At 34.2% G+C, this 23,385-nt stretch overlaps 1 protein-coding gene across 3 annotated transcripts in view; it reads right to left on the bottom strand.

Annotated features, from left to right (window-relative positions):
• LOC115455992 (rho GTPase-activating protein 7) overlaps positions 1-23,385 on the bottom strand; it is a 273,226-nt gene that overhangs the window by 51,116 nt on the left and 198,725 nt on the right. For 2 of the 3 annotated variants that reach the window (XM_030184836.2, XM_030184837.2), the window contains exon 2: positions 16,995-17,066. In XM_030184836.2, the coding sequence (XP_030040696.2) occupies positions 16,995-17,066 (72 nt within the window). Of the gene's footprint in view, positions 1-6,838; positions 7,055-16,994; positions 17,067-23,385 lie in introns of those variants that run through there. The other variant, XM_037446756.1, reaches the window with a different exon arrangement.

Below are 23,385 nucleotides of genomic sequence, written 5' to 3'. Positions count from 1 at the left end.
GACTATATTTGCTTTTGTGTTGGAATTTGTATTGCTAAAGAGTTTCAATACGATGAATTCAGAAATAGAACAGTAGATTTAAAAATTCATATCGGAGAAGCTTTGGGATAAAAACACTATCGGACTTATGGTAGTAACAAGGATAATTTCTAGTACTTTTGCATTTAATCATCGTCATTATCAGTTAAAGTATGTTCATTGCTGAACATAACTCTTCAATGATTCCGAGATATATAAATTTCGAAAAATACACTGAAATTGTTCGGATTTAAAATCATGTTCAAAAAGAATCATACTTTCTACAAAACAAACGACGTCATTCTAACATATCTATCTGACCTTTCACTGCAGAGAAATAAAAGGAAACCCCACAAAAACAATCCTCTAACATTTTAAAAAGATAACAGCTCATCTGTCAAGCTGAAAGCTCGCCAAAGCTCGCAAAAGCTCGACAACCGTTTACACAAGCGAGACAACGGGGCGAGTTAAATTTTAATTAAAAACAAATTGCGGGAGGGCGCTCCTCTTATTTAAAAAATAAACTTAATTAAATTCGAAAACTATTTTAAAGTTAATTAGAATGTAAAAAGAAATGTAAGGATCGACACACAGCTACAAAATGGAACTTCGTGATGGTCCTGTAAAGAACTTGGCATTGTAAAGACAGAAAGAAAGAAAAGTAACTTATTTGTCACAGACAGACTTGCATTAGTACAAACGTATAAAGGAAAAAAAGGATTAAGCATTATAAACAAGTACAATTAGTAACAAGTATCAAAACTAAATAAAAAACTCTATGATATTATCAAAATAAAACAAACGAAAATCCCTATGACTGCATGTCAAGGTTGCGACAGATATGTGACCACTCAGCATTATGCTGTGCTAAAGCGTTAAATAAAGCCAACACGCCTTTATCTTCGAAGAGGTAGACAGAGGCGCAAATACTGCACCCACTTTTACCTTGTCTATTCCGTCTCATGATTTGATAGGTGGCGAGTCTTCTATATCGGGCACAAACTCCAAACTCTGGGATGGTATTGAGTAGAAAGTAAATATAACTTTTGCAGGATTCGGGATTTCAGTTCGGGGTCGCAACGTACACGCCAGTATAACTGCGTCACTAAGGCAGTGTTAGGTCATGAAATATCATAATGCCTAATAAAAATAGCTACGATGTAGATCAAAAGGAACACAGCAAAGCAGGCAGTCTCTTAGCGACGGAAACACGAAACTAGTATATTTCGTACTTGAGAAATACTAGATTAAAGCGAATACAATCTTTAAGTTAAAAGAATTTATTCTAAAGCTTATTTTTCATTAAGTTTCGTATTTACCTACTTCAAGTCCTAGGCTTAAAATGAGACGGAATTAAGTCAAAGTAAGTTGTTAATTTCAACTCGTCTGGAGGTCGAGGTAGAGGTCTATGTAATTTAATTTATTTTTCTACTTTAACAGACCGAAATTCCTGGGCCACTACTAATCTCAACAATGCCTTATCTGCAAAAGTAATGTATGCAAATAAATGGTATTTTGTCGAAAAAATACCATTTATTTGCATACATTACTTTTGCAGATAAGCATACAAAGGGTTGTATGCTTAAATCTTTAAAACTACGCAACGGATTTTGATGCGGTTTTTTTTTAATAGATAGAGTGATTCAAGAAGAAGGTTTATATGTATAATAATATCCATTAAATAGTGGAGAATACTGTTATTTTGTTATGTTATACCCACGCGAAGCCAGAGCGGGCCGCTATGTTTTTATATACATCGTTCACAGTTTTTCTGTATTGTATTTAGTATCAGCATTGCACCCGTGCGAAGCCGGGGCGGGTCGCTATTTTTTCTTATAAATAGAAGGGTCTAAAACTATTCCTTTAATGATTCCGAGCTCCACATCGTTACCACTTTATTATCTAGTAATTTTGAGTTTGGTTGGAATTTGTTTGAAATCAAAAACCAGCGCCCATACAAAAAACGGACATGTCCTTTGAACTCTTAAACTGTTGTCATTACCTGTCAAACCCCAAACCAAACCTTGCAAACGCGTTTAAATGCTAATGTGTCACAACTACAAGCTTTAATTAACAGGCCTAAAGTGCAGCGATACCACAGACCGCAATCCGTGGTCATGCATCAATTTAATTTAATGAACTTTGAACTATACCGTGTTTGGCGTTCGGTTGGGACGGAATTGATCTGGTTTTGATTTTTGGGGTATAATATCTTCATCGATATGTACTACGTACTATATCTGGCGTTCTGTACACTCATTGTGTTCGACTCAACTGTACTGCGATCCGTACATCTGACTTTAGTATGGTTCAACATTGGCAGCGTGGTTGTGTACGGAGTGACGCTCATAATATAAGAACTCGAGTGTAAGTGAAAAACTAAGGGTATTATAAAAATAGATTAAATTATTTGTTGTTTAAGTGAATAAATAGGTCATAACAGTGACGTTTTGGTTGCCATTTTAGTTCAGATTTTGAAGAAATAGTTTATATGACGTACATGTCTATAGAATATCCGTCAATGGATTACTTATGTTTATGCGAATGTTCCAATGAAAACTTCTTATGTAATGATTTTCTCGCGATGTTTTGAAGATTTTGTAGTCTTCATGGTCACGTGGTGGACTTAAAGGGTATGTTTTGACATTTAGTCAATGAATATAGCTTGTGTGTAGTGGAAATTAATAAAGAGAAGACAGAAGTTATAACTTCGAATTACAAAGTATTTTAACACTATACAGAGATAATTTGTTATGTAATGTCTTTTTTACTGTATTAATACGTATTACAACGAAAATCTATACGTCTATTCTATTATATAAGCTGAAGAGTTTGTTTGAACGCGCTAATCTCAGGAATTACTGGTTCGGATTGAAAACTTCATCTCTACTTAAAAACACTATAAATGAACCTTGTTCCTCTTACTGTCAGATGCGATGGAGTCGCCTTACAATGCCAGTAGAAAACATAATAATAATAATATCAGCCTTGTATTATATACTGTCCCACTGCTAGGCATGGGCCTCCTCTACTACTGAGAGGGATTAGGCCTTAGTCCACCACGCTGGCCAGTATTCACAAAGAATACCCACATGATTTTAGAATAATCAAAGGTGTGTGCCTTGGGATTTGAACCTGTGGACATTCGTCTTGGCAGGCCATTCCACACCCAACTAGGCTATTCGCCGTAGTAGAAAATAAGAAGAGTAATTGAAGGGTGCGACGAAAAAGACATTCCTTAATTAGTAACGCGATAACTCATAAACAATACTTTGCATTTCAAAGCGCTACGAGGTATTGCCCTTCAGGAGATGTAAAGATCTTTGTCCATAACCTCATAATGTCCAATAATTATACAGTTTACGGACTAGAAGTGGATTAATCAACAGTTTTACAGTTTATTTGCAGTCTGCGGTGCACATGTGTGGATTAACCTTGGATGTTTCGCTTCAATCAATCTGGTGCATGTCATGAGATTTGGGAGGGAAGAGTTCGGATTGTATTTCGTAGAATCCCTAATTCGCCGGTTGGAAGCTTGAATTTCTCCGAACTATAAAATATACAATATTCGGATGTAATTAATAGTCACCAAAGTAGCTTAACAAATTCAACATTTTTAATCTTCTTTCAACTTATTTGTCTGTATTAACGGTCGTTTTTTCTTCACTAAAATAAACTTAAAAGGTTTAATTTATGTTAGACAAAGAAAAAATATATCGGATGTAATTAATGAGTCGAAGTGTTTTATTTTTTTTTATTTGTTCAGCTACTTTTGTTTCTAACTGTACGTGTTGGCCATTAGATAATCGTTTAGTTGTCTCCCATATATGTACCTGGATATATATCTTGTCGATATATTTTGTAGCCAATATGTACCCAATAAGTACAAAAAAAAACATGGTGGCAAATCTGTCATAGTTGGTCGCGGTTCAGTCTCACTGTGCTATAGATAAAGAATAAAACAAAATATATTTTAGCTTCCCAAACAAACCGAAACAAAAAAACTCTTATGTGGGTACTACGTGACAGGACTCACGTCTTCGAGTGAGTGATAAAAAAGTTGTTAACTTTCTCAAACTGTGATAAACCTTATTGACAATAAGGTTACTTTTTTCTCTTGATATTGTTATATAACCACATTGAATGAGTGAGTGATTTCTAACCGAATTTTGGTCACGGCGGCCATTCTCAGATCACCTAAGTACGCAGGAGATATTATAGTGCACAAGTGTACGCGTAATACACAGATGCACTCAACAGAGTGTAGGAACACCTACACTCTCATATTCCAATGAGTTGGCAATCCGACATGACTGGAAAGAGATCGGGCGCAGGACCAAAGGCTTTACGGGCTTTCCAAGGCACGGGAGCATCTAACCGCCATCTTGCTGACTCCGAGATGCGACTGAGTAATTTATAAGGAAAAACACAGTCACGATTAAATCTGATTTTAATTATCATAACCAATAAGTCTACGTTAAGACAAAATCAATCAGCATATAACCCAAATCACTATTAAAAATCCACCAATTGATTTTTTACCTCGCAAAATTAATTCCAAACCGCGATATCTTCTATCTCAAGCCACGCACATACTTCGTATGTATAACACAAACGACCTCACGTCCATCTGGATCCGATTGTACGTTTCGACGGCACACTTGTGTTCACAATGGGTTTTTATATCGAACTAACAATACGAATATTGTAACGTGATTTTTGACGTCACCACCCATTGGTTTAGCCTACCTGAGCCGTGCTCCGTCAATATTCAAATTCAAATAGTTTATTACAAATCAGACTTACATAAAAGCTTAAAATATACAAAAATAAATAAAATTATAGGAAATTATTATAAACAATAACGCTATATAATATTGCTTTTTCATTCTAGAAACTGCACATTAATGACCTAGATTTAATTTGGGTTTACCCTACGAATAAAATTATTTCTTCGAAATGTTTTGCTATATTGTTACTCCGGTTTCAGCTAAGTTAGTTTGGTATAGCTTGCATGCCTAAAATTAGCAATATAGGAAAGTTAAATTCACGCATAATGGCCTGATATTTTTTGCGTGCTAAGTATGGGAAGAGGAGCCCATAAATTAGAAACCAAGTTATATAATAATAACACATAAGTAGTTAAAATTTTTTTTAGATTTAGTGCTTATCAGTAATTTAAAACAAAACATCAATTGACAGGGGCCCCATACTAGACAGTCCCTATATCTTAGGGACCAGAATATGAATATAATTATAAAATACAAGTAAGGTACAGATATAACTGCTGAAGGTATTTACAAAATGTTTTCAATTCAGTTCTGTTATTAACACGATCAATTTTAATAGCTGGCCGCCCAGCATCCGACATCAAACGCTGCTCACGGCAGTGGAAGCTGATGCTCGCTGAATGACGTTCATTAGGCCATGATATCGGGCTTAAACACAATCCATGCTCTACGTCAACATGATTGGGCTTTTCATCTATAAATAAACCTTTTTAATGTTTACATATTTAAAAACAGCCGATTTTAATTGAACCAGAGATTTCTTGGCGATAAATATTTTTTGTTCATATTTTTTTTTTATTATCACATAAGTGATTTAGAGACCTTCACTGTAACCTTTTATTCGATTTTAAATAAATATATATTCCTTTCTTCTGGTTTGAGTAATTATAAACTATAATGTGAATTGTAAGAGCTTAGATTTAACTATAGAATTTTTAGCTACGACCGCCCATAAATAGTAGAAACACCATCCAACACCTTGAATTACAAAGTTTTGTTGGGTATTCCACTGCACTCGTCATCCTAAGACATGAGATGTTAAGTCTTATTATGTCCAATAGTTACACTGGCTACAGTGTCCTTCAAACCGGAACACACCAGTAACTACACACTGCTGCTTGCCCAGGCGGACTCTCACATATGACAGATCTACCACCAGTAGTCCATATAAGCTAATATAAAAAGACTTACAGATTATAAGAGAGGGTGTGCTGATGACGTGGATGTAAAATATGAATAATATAAAGATAGAAATAAATTATTATGAACTCTAGTTTCTGAGTAAATATGTGATATTCTAATAGAGATAGCAACTGCAGTGAAGCTACGTGACCTTTACAGGAAAATATATGATGTAAGTAGAATTTTCATATGTTCGCGTGCTCAGCATTTACTGCATGAAAATATGTTATAGTGCAAATGTTCTCTGCGTAATATATTACAAACTTCATATTGGTTTTCGAATTAATATATATAAAGTTATCTTAGTTGGAATATTTTATACTAAATTCGTAGATTTGAAAGCACTTTGGTGTTACTTAAGGAACCAAAAAGTTACAATCACGAATTTATTTTGACGGATTTATAAAAACTTTAGATATATAAACTTATTTAAGTATGTGTATTTTTTACGCTAAATTCATTGTTTTGAAAAGTAGTTATATGTTATGGTATGTTAAACATACAAAACCAAACAGTTACAACGACGAAGTATTTAGACGGAACTATAAAAACTAAATGCAAGAATGTTACCGATAAAGATGGACTGGTTGATAAAAGAATTGGCGGCAAAAGATTTAAAGTATTTGCTAAATTCCAGAATCATACAGATAACTAAACAAATAGTTCAAAGCACAAAAATGCAAAATAAAGAGACATAGAACTAATAACAATACGTTTAGTTAATCTACTAAGAGTTTATAAAGACATACAACAAATTAATAAGATAAACAATCTAGAAGACGGTAATACAGAAAAAACAAACAGATTAAAACAAGAGATTTCCATGAAATCAGATCAGAAACACCCACCTGCTTACATTCCCTAATTATGTTTGTATTCTTAATAACACTGTTTAACAGATCCAGTTAACCACAAAGAACTGCCCACTGTCACGCATAAACGAATACTGGCTTACCTGAACTAATCAAACAAAAAAATATTTTGACGGACACACTGTCAAGGAAACCCTCTTCAGCCCTTGCTGAACTTTGATCTGCTTGTCGAATCGTAAATCACTCTTATTACAATACTATAAGGTTAATTATCCAACAACGTTAAAAGCTTAACGTCAAAAGCAAAAAAGCGGTGTTGTTGAAATTTAAAAATGATAATCTACGTCAGTTGAATTAAAGTTTGTTTTTGCTTGTAATGGGTTTTTGTGAGGAATTTACTCGTTTTAAAAGAAATGTTTACCTGGCCCGCGATAAGACTAATCGGTTATGTTTTGTTTAGCCGCAGAGTGACGTAAACGAGCGATAGTTTACAAGACGGACTTTCACTAAAAACTTTTTGTAAGTGCCCTTTTTAGCAAAAAAATGATTATGTCATTCGTATTATGACTTAAATGAGTAATCATGGGTTAATAACTAACGGTTGTTTATATTTTTGTAAATGGAATGCTTTTAACAGTTCTACAGAGCATTATAGACATTTAAACATGTTGTAATAGCTATAATTCTAAAATATATATGATCCAAAAACTAAATGACTTAGTTGAACTACTTTTATTTTCAATTTCTTTTCGTTTTTAAACGCCATGTTTTGCATGGCAAAGGCTTTTGCTTCCATTCAATCAGTCGTAGTGCGCTTTCGATTTTGTGTTTCAAACTCTCTACATTTACTATTTCAAGTCGAAATACTGAACTCTCTTTGACATTACACACACATCAAATTTTAGGGGTAAGTATGTACCACTCCACATTTTGATAGCCATGTCAGATTTTTTGTTATAAGAGGCGGGGTAATTGTTATGTTCTGGACACAATTCCAATGATATTGATTAATAACCCTATAACACTTTGCTCGGCCCGGGAATTGAACCAGCGACTTCGACGTGTCGGTCGCGTACACAGTGCAACTACAACACCGACCGGTCTATTATTATTCCTAAAATCACACAGACCCAAATATTTCTAAAACAGTCACTGTTATTTATTTGTATTGATGGTTTTTTTTGTTTTCCATTGTGTTCGAAATTATTTGAGATATGTCAGTTTTATGGATTTTATAGGTGCCATAAAGAATTATGATAATATTTAAGGCGTCTATTTTGTAGAGGTCTTTTTGGGTGGCGGGTCCTTGTCATATTTTTGTTTTACAAATTGACCTTCTACTTTTTGCCGCTGTTTTTTGGGTGATAAATTCTTTTATGGGTCTAGCTCCTTAATATCGTGAGGTTTGCTAATATTTGATTTATTTTTCTCAGCGTGAACATAATTTTAGGTAATATTTTTTGTTATAATTAATTAGGGATCATCTACCGACATTTTTCGTTTAAAAATATTTTTGTATAATTCGTCTCATTCATCATTCGTTTCATGGTAAAAGCGATATACTAAAAGAAGAAATGTTTTAAAAATAGAACATCTTTCGTAAATAAATGTGAAATTCTTTTTTCAATTCTCGCTAATCTCGTTTGTTCATAAAACAACTCGTTTGTCGGTAAATACAACTTAAATGCTTATTATGATACAAATTTCCTCACAACTTGTAACATTTCGACAATAATATTTAATGTGCAGTTAAAGTCAGGTGTTACTTATTTTATTGGGTCCAATAAAGAGCTATAAAGCAACAATTTAACCGATTCCATAACGAAAACAGGATCAAGAATTTATGGCATCGATAAATTAATTGTTAATTGTTTCCTCTTAACAATTATAAACAGATATGGCGCGAGGAAATTTTGACAACTTTTTTCCGAGAAACCAAAATGGTTCGTGCAGAAATGAAATAAAAGCCTTGGATTATGGAGGAATATGTTCGATACATTGATCAATAATGTACGTCATAAAATGATTGTATGAGGTGTATATATATATACACTAAGTATTGCACGCGGCTTCGCCTGCGCAGAAAGCCTTTCATTGATAGTGCCACTTGTAAGACGCTCTATGTAGCCTCAAAAGGTAATCATGCGAATACCTTTGTATTAAAATATGTACTGTATGCGTCATCCAATGATATCTCTAATAAATAAAATAAAGACGCCAATGTCATCTAAAAAAACTATTATGTTTCATGGGAGTAAATTGTCGAAAAAAAGCAACTTATTTATTTATTTACACTTTGTACACATGGTTTACAGGCGGACTTAATGCCATGGGCATTCTCTCCCAATCAACTTATTTGTTAATCCAGTCTATCTGTTTGCCAAATTTCATTCAAATCCGTTCAGCTCTATCTGCGTTTTCATCTAACAAACATACATACAAACATTTTAACAAATTTTACGCATTTATATCTTAGTAAGATAACTTTAAAGACTTCGTCTTATTTGTTAAATGATATTATACGATAAACGAAGGATGAGTACTCCATACAATCATAATAGTATTTATTTTCTAGATTCAACAACGAATCTAAGGTGACATCGGTTTTACAAATACGTCGGCATAGTGGGTTTCCATAGCAACAAAACAAACAAACAGTCATCACGCATTTCTCCCAAGTATTAGGCAGAGGTGCAACCAGGACACCCACTTTTCGCCAAGTGATGTTGCATGATAGGGTATCCTTTACTTCTAACAAACATTTAATAGGATGGATGGTTCAACAGATGTTGTAGTTTTTTTATCGCTTTAAATGAAGAGACGAGCTTGACGTTCGCCTAATGGTAAGCGATACGACCGCCCATAAACAGTAGAAAAACCCTTCAACACCTTGAATTACAAAGTATTGTTTGGTATTCCACTGCGCTCGCCACCCTGATACATGAAATTTGTGTCTTATTATGTTCATTAGTTACACTGGCTAAAATGTTCCTTAAACCGGAACACAACAGTGAATTGCTGCTTGACAGCGGAAATAGACATTGTTGTGGTACCTACCACTAGTATAAGATCTACACCAGTAAGATTTACTGTCTAATTACCAATTACTTTGTTGGTGACTTTTCTGCTATATGCAAAAGATTAACTAGTAAGATATATATAACGGCAGGCATGGTGTATTTTCGTTATCGTCTTCCATAGCTTGTTACTATTAAGTATCGTGGGCGAATGTGGGGATATGTCGGATCACTATAACCGAAGTAAGATTTTAATAGTTGTAGTTTTTGTCCCAAATTGTAATTCCAACAACACAAGCTACTACGGAACGCGAGACAGTCTCCACGCACCCACAGCACTAGTCTCCAGTAATAATATTCGATCACTCGATCAACACCTGCTGAATTACTAATTTTTCATAGGCTTGTCATTCTCTTTGACTGCTAGCTTTCCGGCCTTCTTGATGTCGTTTGACATCCTCATTGCGCTGTGTAGCGAAGATTCTGTCGAATGCCATAAGATGGCGTTGGCGTTCCATTTAAAAAATCAACTCGATGACGACATATAATTGTTTTATTTGTACGCCTGACATCAGAATAAAAATTGTGATTGATGACGCCAAATAAAATTACAGTTAATTACAATTTTTGTGTAATATTATGGTTTTACCTCGAGCAATTATATTATTAACGTCATACTCGACCTTTATTGAGAACGTGACGTACATGAAGAGGAAAGTTCTCGTATTTGTAGTATCTAGATAGGGTATTGTGAGTAAATATATTTTTGCTTACGACTTCGCTTCTTTAGTTTGACACTTCTTTGATTCGTCGAGACAGGGTTGCTTTCGCCTTGATAATGTTATAAAAACGGAAATTTTCTATTTCAGTACAATGCGCTACACTTAAGTGATTACTTTTTTATTTTATTAAAGAGACAACACTGCACTTGATGCCATGGGCGCCGAGAGAGGCTGCAAGTGCACGTGCATCCTCCCTGGCAGAAAAAAATCACAAAGATATAAGTCACTGAATAAATCTGCAACAAAGGGATCTGTGGAGCGTAGAGGTTTTGAGACTGTCTGAAGGCTTGTGAGTAACAGACTATTTTGTTTATACCTAGTATACTAAATATCTTCGATTTGAATTATTTTTAAAAGAATAATGTCTTCTGCTGTTCCACTGTTGGACTCGAATCTCTTACTCAGAGGGTTACTACCGTACTTGCGCAAACATACTTTTGAATTTTTTACACACAATTCTCGGAAATAGTTATTTCTTAATATTGGATCATTACTTTAGCTAATTAATATTTGTTAATTATAATATAATAATAATAATATCAGCCCTGTATTATATACTTGCCCACTGCTGAGCACGGGCCTCCTCTACTACTGAGAGGGATTAGGCCTTAGTCCACCACGCTGGCCTAGTGCGGATTGGTAGACTACACACACCTTCGAAATTCCTATAGAGAACTTCTCAGATGTGCAGGTTTCCTCACGATGTTTTCCTTCACCGTTATTTGTTAATTATTAAATGTAAAACGATCAACATCTCAGTACACCCCCCCCCCCGCTTCCGGGACCACGTGACCATGAAAGCTAATTTTCGAAACGTCGAAACTAAATTATGATATACAAAACCGTGATTAAATCCGAAATAGTTTATTTCAATGTCTGACATTCGCATAAACATATTCATAATATGTAAATGAAATGTATGTAAAAATAATTCAACCAACTTAACATACTTCGGGCACAGATTACATGCCAAATGATTTTTGTAATACTTTATCAATTCTCGGATTCTATTATCGAGCCGATAAGTGAACGATGCAAATGTTAGTCTTTGGTATGTTTGCCAGATTCTCAGTTAAAATTATTTGTTGTGATTCTTCTATATAAGTATGCCAGAGTCGCATTATCGCTTGCTTTAACGGTGAAAGAAAACATCGTGAGGAAACCTGCATACCTGAGAATTACTCTATAGGAATTTCGAGGGTGTGTTAAATCTACCAATCCTCTTTAGGCCAGCGTGGGGGACTAAGGCCTACTCCATCTCAGTAGTATAGGAGTCCCGTGCCTAATAGTGGGACAGAATATATCACACGGCTGATATTATTACTATTATTATATTATATCATAGGCCGGCATAATTGAGTCAACTGCCGAGAGGTAATCATCGTCTGGTCAATCGACATTCTATTGAATCCCACTCCACTTACCATCAGATACAGTAGGGTCATTTTGATGTGGCCGCATTAAAAAAATACTACTAAACAAACTTCAATAAGCCAAGAATTTCGAAGTAGTTCCTAGACCACCAGCATAGTGTAAACATACATACACGACGTAAGGACTCATGTCCTTTATTAAACGGTAATTCACTTCATATTGTCATCGATCTATGTGTTGTATTAGTGTGGATCTGCCTTTCTTTATCTTAATCATTCCCCCATTACTGAGGATTGTGACTCCTTCTGCGTTTCGAAAACTGTTTTCAGTTGATACGGTCCGTTGTATGATGAAGAGCAGTGGTGATGGGTAATAATGTCTATATCAATATACTGCCCCACTGCTGGGCACGGGCGTACTCTACTACTGGTAGGTTTTAGTCCACCACGCTGGCCTAGTGCAGATTGGTAGATTTCACATTGAAAATTTTTACATAGAAATCAGGTATGCAGGTTTCCTCACGATGTTTTCCTTCGCCGTTAAAGCAGGCGAAAATTCACAAAGAATAGACACATAACTTTGAAAAGTCAGAGCTGCTTGCCCTGACTGATGGAACCTGCTGAGTTAGGTAACTTTAGAATCCTTAATTTCAGTCACATACTGTAGAAAATTCATAATATTTACACTATACAAGACTAGAAAAAAATTACAGCTTATATTAATTTTTATTTAAATGTTCAAGTTGTTTTTGTTATTCAAGTGTTATTTTATTTTTATTAACGGATTTCAAAAAAGGAGGAGGTTATCAATTCGACGTGATTTTTTTTTTAATAAATAAATACATTCTAGTTAAACTAATACTTAATTATATAATGAAAAGCTACATTTTAATTTGTTATAATAAATTTGATTTAATAACAGTGTAGAGTTTTATGTCGAATAAATCCGTAGCAACTAAGCCAGAATTTCAATTCCAATATTTTATTCAATAATTCTTACACGTCCTTTTCACAATAAACACGGTATATATTTTAGACAAAGCCTTTAAAACGCATTTCCTGTAATCTCACATCTGAAGCCTGAGCGAGCTTTCAGGTAAAGAAAATATTTTCTCATATTTACATAACAGTAATCCGATTTTCTTTGTACAAATATTTTTCTACTTTAGATTTATTTTGAACGCACTTCCTTAGTAATAACATATAAATGACGAATATGATATATTGTGGATCATTTTTAAGAAATTAAGCAAATACTAAATAGATTTGGATAATTTTTTGAACTATGGTGGAGTCAAGTCAGTCAGTCAAAGATCATAGTAACCTTTTTCAATTAGAGAGTCAACCGGGAAAACCTTTGAGCAAAAGCTAGTACTCAATAAAGCCAAGGAAATAAACTTCAAAGCCCCGTATTTAATAAAAAGGTGTGTCCACATTAGTCGGCTACAAATGAATCTAAGAATAGCGTTCAATTGAAGAGGATTTGGGCCCGTCTCATCGGCTCAGCTGCGGTTCGGACGAATTCTACAGGGTGTTTGATTTACCGGGGTTTTATGAAAATAGCCTTTACCTTTATTAGAATTAGGCACATCGGAAGTTACTAATATTGTACATAGATAGCAGTCACCGTCAATTGATTTAGGTGGTTTTTAGTCTCTTTTATTTTTAACCTACTGACCTTATTGTAATTTAGGGCAGATACACAGTCTTTTTAATTATTTTGCAGTTCTAGTTTTCGCGATCAGCTATATGCTTAATGTTACTTGCCTGTGGGAGATTGAATACCACGCACATTAGTTACTTTTATAGGATCCACAACCCTACAACCGATACGTTGCCGTAAAACCAAGGCTATATTTTTAACTATTTCTATCAAAATGAAATGACATGAAATAATTTATTTGAACCTGTAAAATGTTATGCATTCTTTATATTCCGTTAATATTAACTCTGCTTCCAGTTCGGAAAGCAGTTCTCACCACAGAAGAAAGGGTAAAATACTCTAATGTTTTCAGAATCAGTTTCAGATATAAACTATAGTGTATTAAACCATATACTCACAAAATAGTAAATATATATTTTTTTATTCCCATACCAGTGCACAAAAATTGCAAGAATCATGTTATAAATCAGTAATAATTATAATTTCGTAGCACATACTGTATATATACATGTGAATAATATCAACTTATAATTTCTAAATTGCACAAACCACAATCCCACAAACACACAACACTCTGTACAAACCTCGATATGGGACGTTGGTAAGTATGATTAATCATTTTGTTGGGACAGGTCGGGACAGTTCATTCCGGGTTCTTCCCTAATAGGGAACGTTTCCTGGTAACCCTGTTCGGCTTTGGAGAGAAATTCTAGCTGCGGCATAAAAGGCATGGGAATTTCGTCTCGACTTGTCAATAATGCTAAGTTATAGGTTTACGTGACCAGTGGTTTATGGTTTACGCTTTGAGTGAAAAATCAATGCGCAAACTTTAGAGTTGAAAATTGCGTAAATTGTTTTCATGGTAAGATTGTGTTGGATATTCTTTACTTAATTTAGCGATTAACGAGTCTTTGGAAAAATAGGCAACATCCTTATTTTACAGCTTAGTATAGAGAAATATGTATATAGTTAAAATAGCAGCTTTTCGAAATTCTTCCACGTTATGCTTAAATTAAGATGTATTAAATGCGATTTGATATGTCTTTTCCTAAAACTGACAGAAAAAGAATTGGACTAAAATATTATTCACTTGGATTTGTTGATGAAATTCTAACCTTATATACTGTGCAACAAATTTAAAAAGTCCTGCCATGAATTAGTTACACTATATCTTACATACAGCTGTAAGTTAATGACTGCCTCGGTGGCGTAGTTGTATTGCACGTCCGGTACAATAGCGCTCTGAGGTCCTGGGTTCGAATCCCGGGTCGGGCAAAGTGATATTTGGGTTTTTCTGCTCAGTATCAGCCCGGAGTCTGGAATTTGTGCCCGATATGGCGATAGGCTCGCCCCCTATCACATCATGGGACGGAATATACTTGGCGAAAAGTGGGTGCCCTAGTTGCGCCTCTGCATACCCCTTCGGGGATAAAATGCGTGATGTTATGTATGTATGCATGTAAGTTAATTTTATACAAATATATAGTAATATCAGTTCTTTATTATATGCTGTCGCGGTTCTGGGCACAGACCTCCTCTACTACTGAGAGGGATTAGGCCTTAGTCCACCACGCCGGCCTAGTGCGGATAGGTAGACTTCACACACCCACAAACTTACTATAAAGAATTCCTCAGGTATGTATGCTTCCTCGCGATGTTTTCTTTCACCGTTAAAGCAAACGATAATTTACAAAGAATACACACATAATTTTAGGAAAGTTATAGGTACGCGCCCTTAGGTTTGAACCTGCGGAAATTCGTCTCGGCAGTCCGTTCCACACCCAACTAGGCTATCGTTACTTACTTTTAATTTGTTTGTGTATTACTGAAAAATCAACCTTAATGGCTAACTTAAGCAACATTGTAAACGTCATTAACTCTAATCCTATCATTACTCGATCCTAATGTCTAATATAGAACTTTAGGCGTACATTACAGTTAATTATGATTATGCATAATTTCTATATTGATTTGTACAATGTTGCAAACGATAATTCACAACTTGTATGAGACGCTTTACTCTCCTTGATAGTAAATATCCAATGACTAAAGACCCGTTTTATAACTGAGTATATGTTAGTCGTAATATAAATGTATAAGCTGATCAAAAATGGTAATAAATAAGTAGAGCGGCGATAGCCTAGTTGGGTGTGAAACGGACTGCCGAGACGATTGATCACAGGTTCAAAACCCAGGGTCACACACCTCTGACTTATTTAAAATGAGGTGTGTATTCTTGGTATATTATCGCTTGCTCACTAGCTTATTACATTATATTTTGAAATTTTGTACAATTTCAAATATGCATGCCTATTTTAGGTGTACACAGATTTTTTTACATGACAGGATAGAACATTACAGGGTGAAGTGGAAGCACCTCCTCACCATGAAGACTTACCTAAGCAGGCACGACCTTCAGTAGAAATTGACATAGAAGAAGAAGAGACTATTTTCCTAGACTGTTGCTATATTTTACATTTATTTCAATATTGCGTATGCGCTGAGTAAGTAGTCAAATAGATGCGGGCTTGTGATCTGATTGGTCTAATGCACGTTAATAGATAATCTATACTGCTTTATTGATTTTTATTTAGGGTGAGCAATGTAGATACTATATCTTTCTATAGGAATGATAGATCAAGACGAACTTCAATAGGGTATTCTGAATTTTCTCTATTCGAAGTTTTACATTATTCTATATATAACAGGCAATAGTACATAAAAGTAGTATTTCTGTACTGCATTAAAATAGATTACTATATGATAGCATTCATATTCTATCTTTTGCACGTGTTGCCCCTCTTTTCTCGTTTTTTGACATTATATCCCCTTCTACCGAAATTTAAAGCCTAACTTATAATAGCATAACTTATTGATTTTTTACCGCATTGTAATCAACCTTTATGTGTTAAACTTTATATGAGAAATATAAATATTTGATAAACGTAAAGACAAAGATTAATAAACATCATACTGATTGTAAGCATCCGACTGCGCGGCGCGCGCGCATTTTCAGTTGCAAGAATCAACAACACAAAGGATTTCAAATTTCGAATTCCAAATTTTACACTGATTATAAATCTAATAGTGGCCACTGGCCAGTAATATACATAATTAATTGTTTTAATTATCTATAATATGTACTATCGGTCCTAAATCCGTTAATTGTATTTGTTATCCATCGTTTTCAATAATCTTTTAGTCATTTGTTATTGTTATAATATTATGTATAATGAATGTGCCACTAATTACATTGCTATGTATTTTATCGTCTTCCTTGTGTCATATTTTACGCTTTCTGACGGTATACTATAAGGTCTATGATCTAAAAAGTTCAAATCTAGTTGTATAACGTACCTTCGTACATCTGTGCATACTGAGGGAATCCGGCGGCCCTCAGCCATTTGCAAGCCTCCGCCGCTTCGATCTCTGCAACAAGAAATGATATATCCTTATATAAATAAATTCAGATATCTGTAACATCAAAATACCAGCTTTAACAATTAGGATTTATGATTATAATATGATGCATCAAATAATTAGTTTTTATAAAATAATTGCTGTTTGTTTTGGGAAATCTCGGGCGGCTGAATGTATTTTGATAGGATTTGTGTTATCAAAATGATTTAACCTATAAGGAGTAGTTTTAATATTGCACTATTGGGTTACAGTTTTTTTTTATTTATTTAACAAGAGGCGTAATACAGAACACAATCATTATTAACAATACTTAAGCACTAATTTATATTAAGACTAGATTGTCTTCCTTAAACCTATGCCCTAATTGAAATTTGCTCCGGTTGCTATTGTTCATAGACGGTCGTAGCGCATTGGGAGCCACGCAGTACTTTTTAATGAAGTTCTGTACGGTGTTGCTACTGTTTATGGGCGGTCGTATCGCTTACCATCAGGCGAGCGGTATGCTCGTCTCGTCATTTAACTGGAATTAAAAAAATCGATAACGTGTAGGTTTCATCAAAAAACCTATTAAAAATTAGAACTAAAATCTCATGACACTTTAGAGGTAGAAAGATTCAAGAGAAGAGATGCTCACGAGTGCAGACGCAAATATATACTGTAGTTATATACTCACAATCAATTACCACACAGAAATTACTTGTCAAAGGTCTAGTAATCGGTACCATTAATTATAATGCTGCAAAATCACTGGCGGAAACTGTGGCAACACCAAATTAATTAAGTAACGATTATGGTATTATTGGCATATCAGAGGTTTAATATATAAAGTAGAGATGTGTAGAACGAATTTATATGTTTGTTTTAAACTTACGAATGACGAGACTCTTCAAAAGAATAAATCACATTAACTTTAAATTACGAAACATCGTTTACTGTGATGATTCGATGTTAAGTTGCATAACACTCAATAATACTCCGCTGGTTCACTTTACTTGATTCTATGTTAGTTTTTATATAGCAAAATTGAGATTTTAAATTATCATGTCGGTAAATATTATAAGACAATAATTCACGGTTTAATTAATCATTCGGGATTGGATATTTTCATTGAAAATGACTTCATGACAACATCAGACAATCATGCGATATATAATTCAATTTGCACATCAAATTTAACATAGTCATTTTAATAGTGACCCACCGAGTTGGGATTATTGAATTTTTTTTACATAATCAATTTTTTCATCAAGTATACAACAAAATCTTGTGATATTGAGCCAACGACTTAATACAATTTCCAAATGTAGCATGTACCAGTACAGAGCTTGCTAACCTCCCATATACAACAGACCTACCAGGGCGTAAATAATATGTTACAAAAAGGTACTTTACCAACTATACTGACAATTAATTATCCAATGTAGAAATGACTTGCCAAAGATCTAACATTAATTAGGATGGTAGCAAGACTGATACTTGCGGAAACTCTGTGGTAACATATTGCAAACTAACCCTTGGGTTATGAAATTCTGATGTAGGCGCAGTGTTTAGTAATCAGAACCTGGTAGATTATGTTCATAGACTTTAATATCACGCCTGTATTATAACTGTTTTATTGTTGGGCTAACGTACCACTGTTGGGCAGGGGCCTGTACTACTGCGAGTTTAAGCTTTAGTTTACCACGCCGGCTCTCAGTGCATTGGCAAAATTCACCTTGGGAATGCTTACGGAGAAAAAGAAAATTACTGGTAGGTCTCTCATATGTAAGAGTTCGCCTGGGTAGGTACCACCGCAATGTCTATTTCTACCGCCAAGTAGTAGTGTGTAGTCACTGTTATGTTCTGGTTTGAAGGACATTGTATTCATTGTAATTACTGGACATAATGAGACTTAAAATCTCACGTCTCAGGATGATGAGCGCCGTGGAGTACCAAACAATACTTTATAATTCAAGGTGTTGGATGGTGTTTTTACTGTTTATAGGCGGTCGTATGGTTCACCATCAGGCGAACGGCAAGCTAGTCCTGTCATTCAAAGCAATAAAAAAAATCGTAATGTAAGTGTTAAGTGACCAAAGTAATTACCTCAGAACTCTTGTCAACAACCCAAATATGCTATCAATAATGAAGACCTACATATCATTCAGACCTTCCAAAATAAACACATTTCCAACGCGTGCGGTAAATATCATACATGGGCGTATAAAAACACGAGTTACGCAAAATCTAAATACAAACAATAGGTTCGAATAAAACAAAGCTTTCTCCTAATAAATATTAATGAACGTCCAGCATAATTGGACCCTGGACCAAATGGATTTAGAACAGAGCGGTTCAAATGTAACGCATATTCGAGTTCAGACGATAATGGTTGTGTTAGTGAAGTCTTATCCATCGAACGATGTAGGAAAGGGACAGTAACACACTTGTGTCATATCATGTAAATATGCTGCACCTGATGATTAGAATACAGCAGTTTAATTAGACTGAATGGTGTCTCAGCGCAAAATTTTGTAGTTACCTATACGGCTTCATCATTAAATGTATTTTGATGTAATTTGGTATGAAGTAAGCATGAAGTTCCAGAAAGGATTTTTTCTAAATTATTTTAGACGTACGCTCGTTACATGAATCCACATATTTCGGAAATAATCATATTCAAATGGAAAAATAAATCTCATTAGTTTAAGATTTTTGGTTCTATTCAAAACAATTCGTTTTAGTAATAATTATGGTAATTGTTTACCACAAACGAAAATATTCTAAATATATCAAAATCCGATTCAATTTCCATCGCTGTATCGTAAACGCCTGACCTATTTATGTCAAACCAGGAAGTGTTAGTTACCATACTGTAGTTTCGTTATTCGTGAGCGCCTACGTTGTGGGCCAAAGGGCCAATCAGTACCATTGTGGAGTGGACGTCAACAAATGTCTAAATAATGGGGAGGAAAAGAGATACTAATGCGACACGTTGAGTTACTAAGAAAGTGGATGTGTTATATTAAAAGTAGAATTTGTTAGGACTTAAATAGAATTTTAATAGCACCAGATTAACTTGACCTCTCTTATGTACGATTTCTCATAAGAAAAAGAGTGTTGATTTTACTGGGAAAATAAAGCGTAATTGATTTGCTTGGTAATTTAAAGAAGCTTGGCATTTTTTATATAAATGCGGATTTTAGCTATAAAATTAAAACAAAAATATTTCACGAAAGTAAACTTCTTTAATGGTAATGGATTCTTAAAACTCCTAAAACTCCGGTAATTATAGTTGTCCGTCAAATTACTTTTAGACATTTATTTTTAAAGTAATTAGTAAATTATATTTTAGGATCCAATTAACCGTAGGAATATTTTGAAAGATTGTTGTGTTATACCTACAAATAGTTAACAAAAGTAAGTTTTTTAATTTTTTTGTGTGCGGTTACTCTCTAATATAGCACCTATTTATTGAGCATAGCCAAGTCCACAGACTGTTTGCCATCAGGCGGACCGCATGCTTCTTTGCCCGCTAAGGCAATAAAAAAATAAAACAAATTTAATAATAAAATAAGCTACATTGACATTGAATTTATATAGGCTCTTTCAATTTGATTACATTAATTTACGCATAAATCCAACCGAGAGGTGTAGCGAGTTGAATATGAATGTGTTGATACAAGATTCTTACTGATAAGTAGTAAGAAAAACAGATTAATCGTGTTTCGAGTTATGTCAGTTTGTTGGTATCTGTCAATCATTATCAAAAAAAAAAAAAAAAAATTGAGAAGAAAGAATTTGTTTTATACTGAGACATTTTTAAATATGTTTAGAATATATTACACAAATTTTCAAAATGTATTGTTGTTCTTTAAAAAGCCGCGTACATTTATTATACATTCGTGGCCAAGCTCAGGTCATTCTAACTGCGGCTTGGTAGCTATGTCGGCCATATTTTTCATTCAATGTTTTAACTCGGCACAAGTTCATTTAAGTATCGTTTATAGAGATAACTGGACTTTGAGATCTTACGTGTTCTTGTTGATAATATGGAGTTAACAAGTTAATGAAGGTTTTTGAACAGATTTGCTGGTAGATAGTTATAAAAGTGTGCGCTCGACCACCTTAAAGTTCTAAATAAGACGCTTACGCATTGTCCATTAGTAAAATTTTAATTACAACCACATTAGACAATAGGAGTTATTTGTTGCTTTCTTCGTACACCTCTGAAAAGGTCATACCTTTATGATGGAACATGAAAAACGCCTACTAGCAGAAAAATGACTGATTGTACCATATTTTATTTTATAGTTTCTACACGCCTTTTTCAGTCTTGTTCTGACAAGTCTTTAGGCTATACTGTACTATCTAGGTATAGTCATACTGCCGTGCTTAGTAAAAAAACACATGTCTATTAGCTTCACACAATTTTTTCAGTCTTCTTTTGAAATGTCTTTAGGCTATACCGTACTTCCTAGGTATACTACCATACCTAGTTATAAAAGTAACCATACACGTATGATTTTGAAGGGATAGCAAACTTGCTACTAACGTTCATTCATAAATACCTGTTCATGGTATAACGCGTATTTACCTTTTCAAAGTGCAAAAGCATTTTTTAATTAAGATGCATACTATTTTCGGATATTATCGTGACCTGCTTAGAAATGTGTCAGTACACAGACGGGGCCCCTGCACGCAGTTAGCTAAATGGGTAAACAATGCAAATGGGTAATGTACGTGCTTTACGTAGGCGTTGCAGACGGGCGTCTGAGCGATTTTTGTAACTGTAAAATGCTAATCGGGAAGAAATGTCAGTTTTTTGGTATGTATTAGAAATTACTTAAAATTATATAAAAAAAATATTATTCTTCATAAAAAACGTTTTTTATGGAAAAAGAAAAGCTACACTAAAGTATCTAAAAAATATTTGAAGTAAAAAAAGAAATTATTTAAATTAAAAACATTTCCTCAAAAAAGGTTTTTTTATTGATAAAAACCTGACCAAAGTACGTATAAAATATTTAACAAGTATTTGACTTTGACCGTAATAATAAACACCATTTCAAAACATGATAACACATTGCTATTTATAAATATATTCATGTACTCAATGATAAAGTGCAATACAGATTTAATGATAGAAATATTTTACACTTGAATATTTAAAAGCATTAACGCGTTTGACAGGCGCGTTCAAGTTACAAATTTATTGGGTTTGATAAAGCAGTGGTACATCGTGTGAGGCGAGAATTTATAGATAAATCGCTTGTAAATGATATCATTGCGTTTTAATTCTCATGGTGAGAGATAATTATGATTAAAAGACTTGTAATCACAATAAAAAACTTTTTTTACTATCAATGTATGAACTGACAATTATGTATTAAGATTTATTTTAACCTATGGACAAGAGATTATTTTTCAAAAACAATATTTATTATTTATTCACCAATCATTTTTATTTGACTGGATGATTGATATTAACGCATAAATTATATATTTTTGTGACTTATTTTAAAAAACTCAGTTTACGTTTGTAATTAAAAAAACGAGCGTTTTTCAAACCGCCCGTCTGCACCGTTCCAAACAACGGGTAACGGTTCACGAATTTTCTTTGTTCTCAGAACTAGTAATTACTTTCGACAATTAGCTGGACAGGTAACAAATGTACCATTTGTTTTACACCTTAATTGTCTTGTGGGTAGATTTCAATGGAAATACTGAATGGACTTTATTTGACACTTTCGTCTATAAAGATGGAGATTCGTTCGCGCCAAGAGAAAATGCCCACACATTATTTGACAGAGAGTCGTAAAGGGAAACACAGCCATATCCGGATATTTAATATCAATTTTTACAGTTTTTTTTGGATTGATGAAAATTTGCCGATACGCGAAATATTTTTAAAAAGTGACTAGGTTAGGTACTAGTGGTAGGTCTCTCATATGTGAGAGTTCGCCTGGGTAGGTACCACCGCAATGTCTATTTCCGCCGCCAAGCATCAGTGAATACTCATTGTTGTGTTCCGGTTTGAAGGATATTATATAACTACTCTGTAACATTTGTACACCAATTGAATTTTGTAACATTTGTCTGTTTTTAATACAAATAAATTATTATTATTATTATTATTATTGTTGCCAGTGTAACTACTGGACATAATGAGACTTAACATCTCACGTCTCAGAATAGCGAGTGCAGTGGAATACCAAGCAATACTTGGTAACTCAAGGTGTTGGATGGTGTTTCTACTGTTTATGGGCGTGTCGCTTACCATCAGGCGAACGGCAAACTCGTCTCGTCATTCAAAGCAATAACAAAAGTGGTTATTGGGTTTTTCTAC

Source organism: Manduca sexta, chromosome 6 (genome assembly GCF_014839805.1).
Source record: "Manduca sexta isolate Smith_Timp_Sample1 chromosome 6, JHU_Msex_v1.0, whole genome shotgun sequence".
Lineage (NCBI taxonomy): Eukaryota > Metazoa > Arthropoda > Insecta > Lepidoptera > Sphingidae > Manduca > Manduca sexta.
This window is presented reverse-complemented; position numbering and strand designations above follow the sequence as displayed.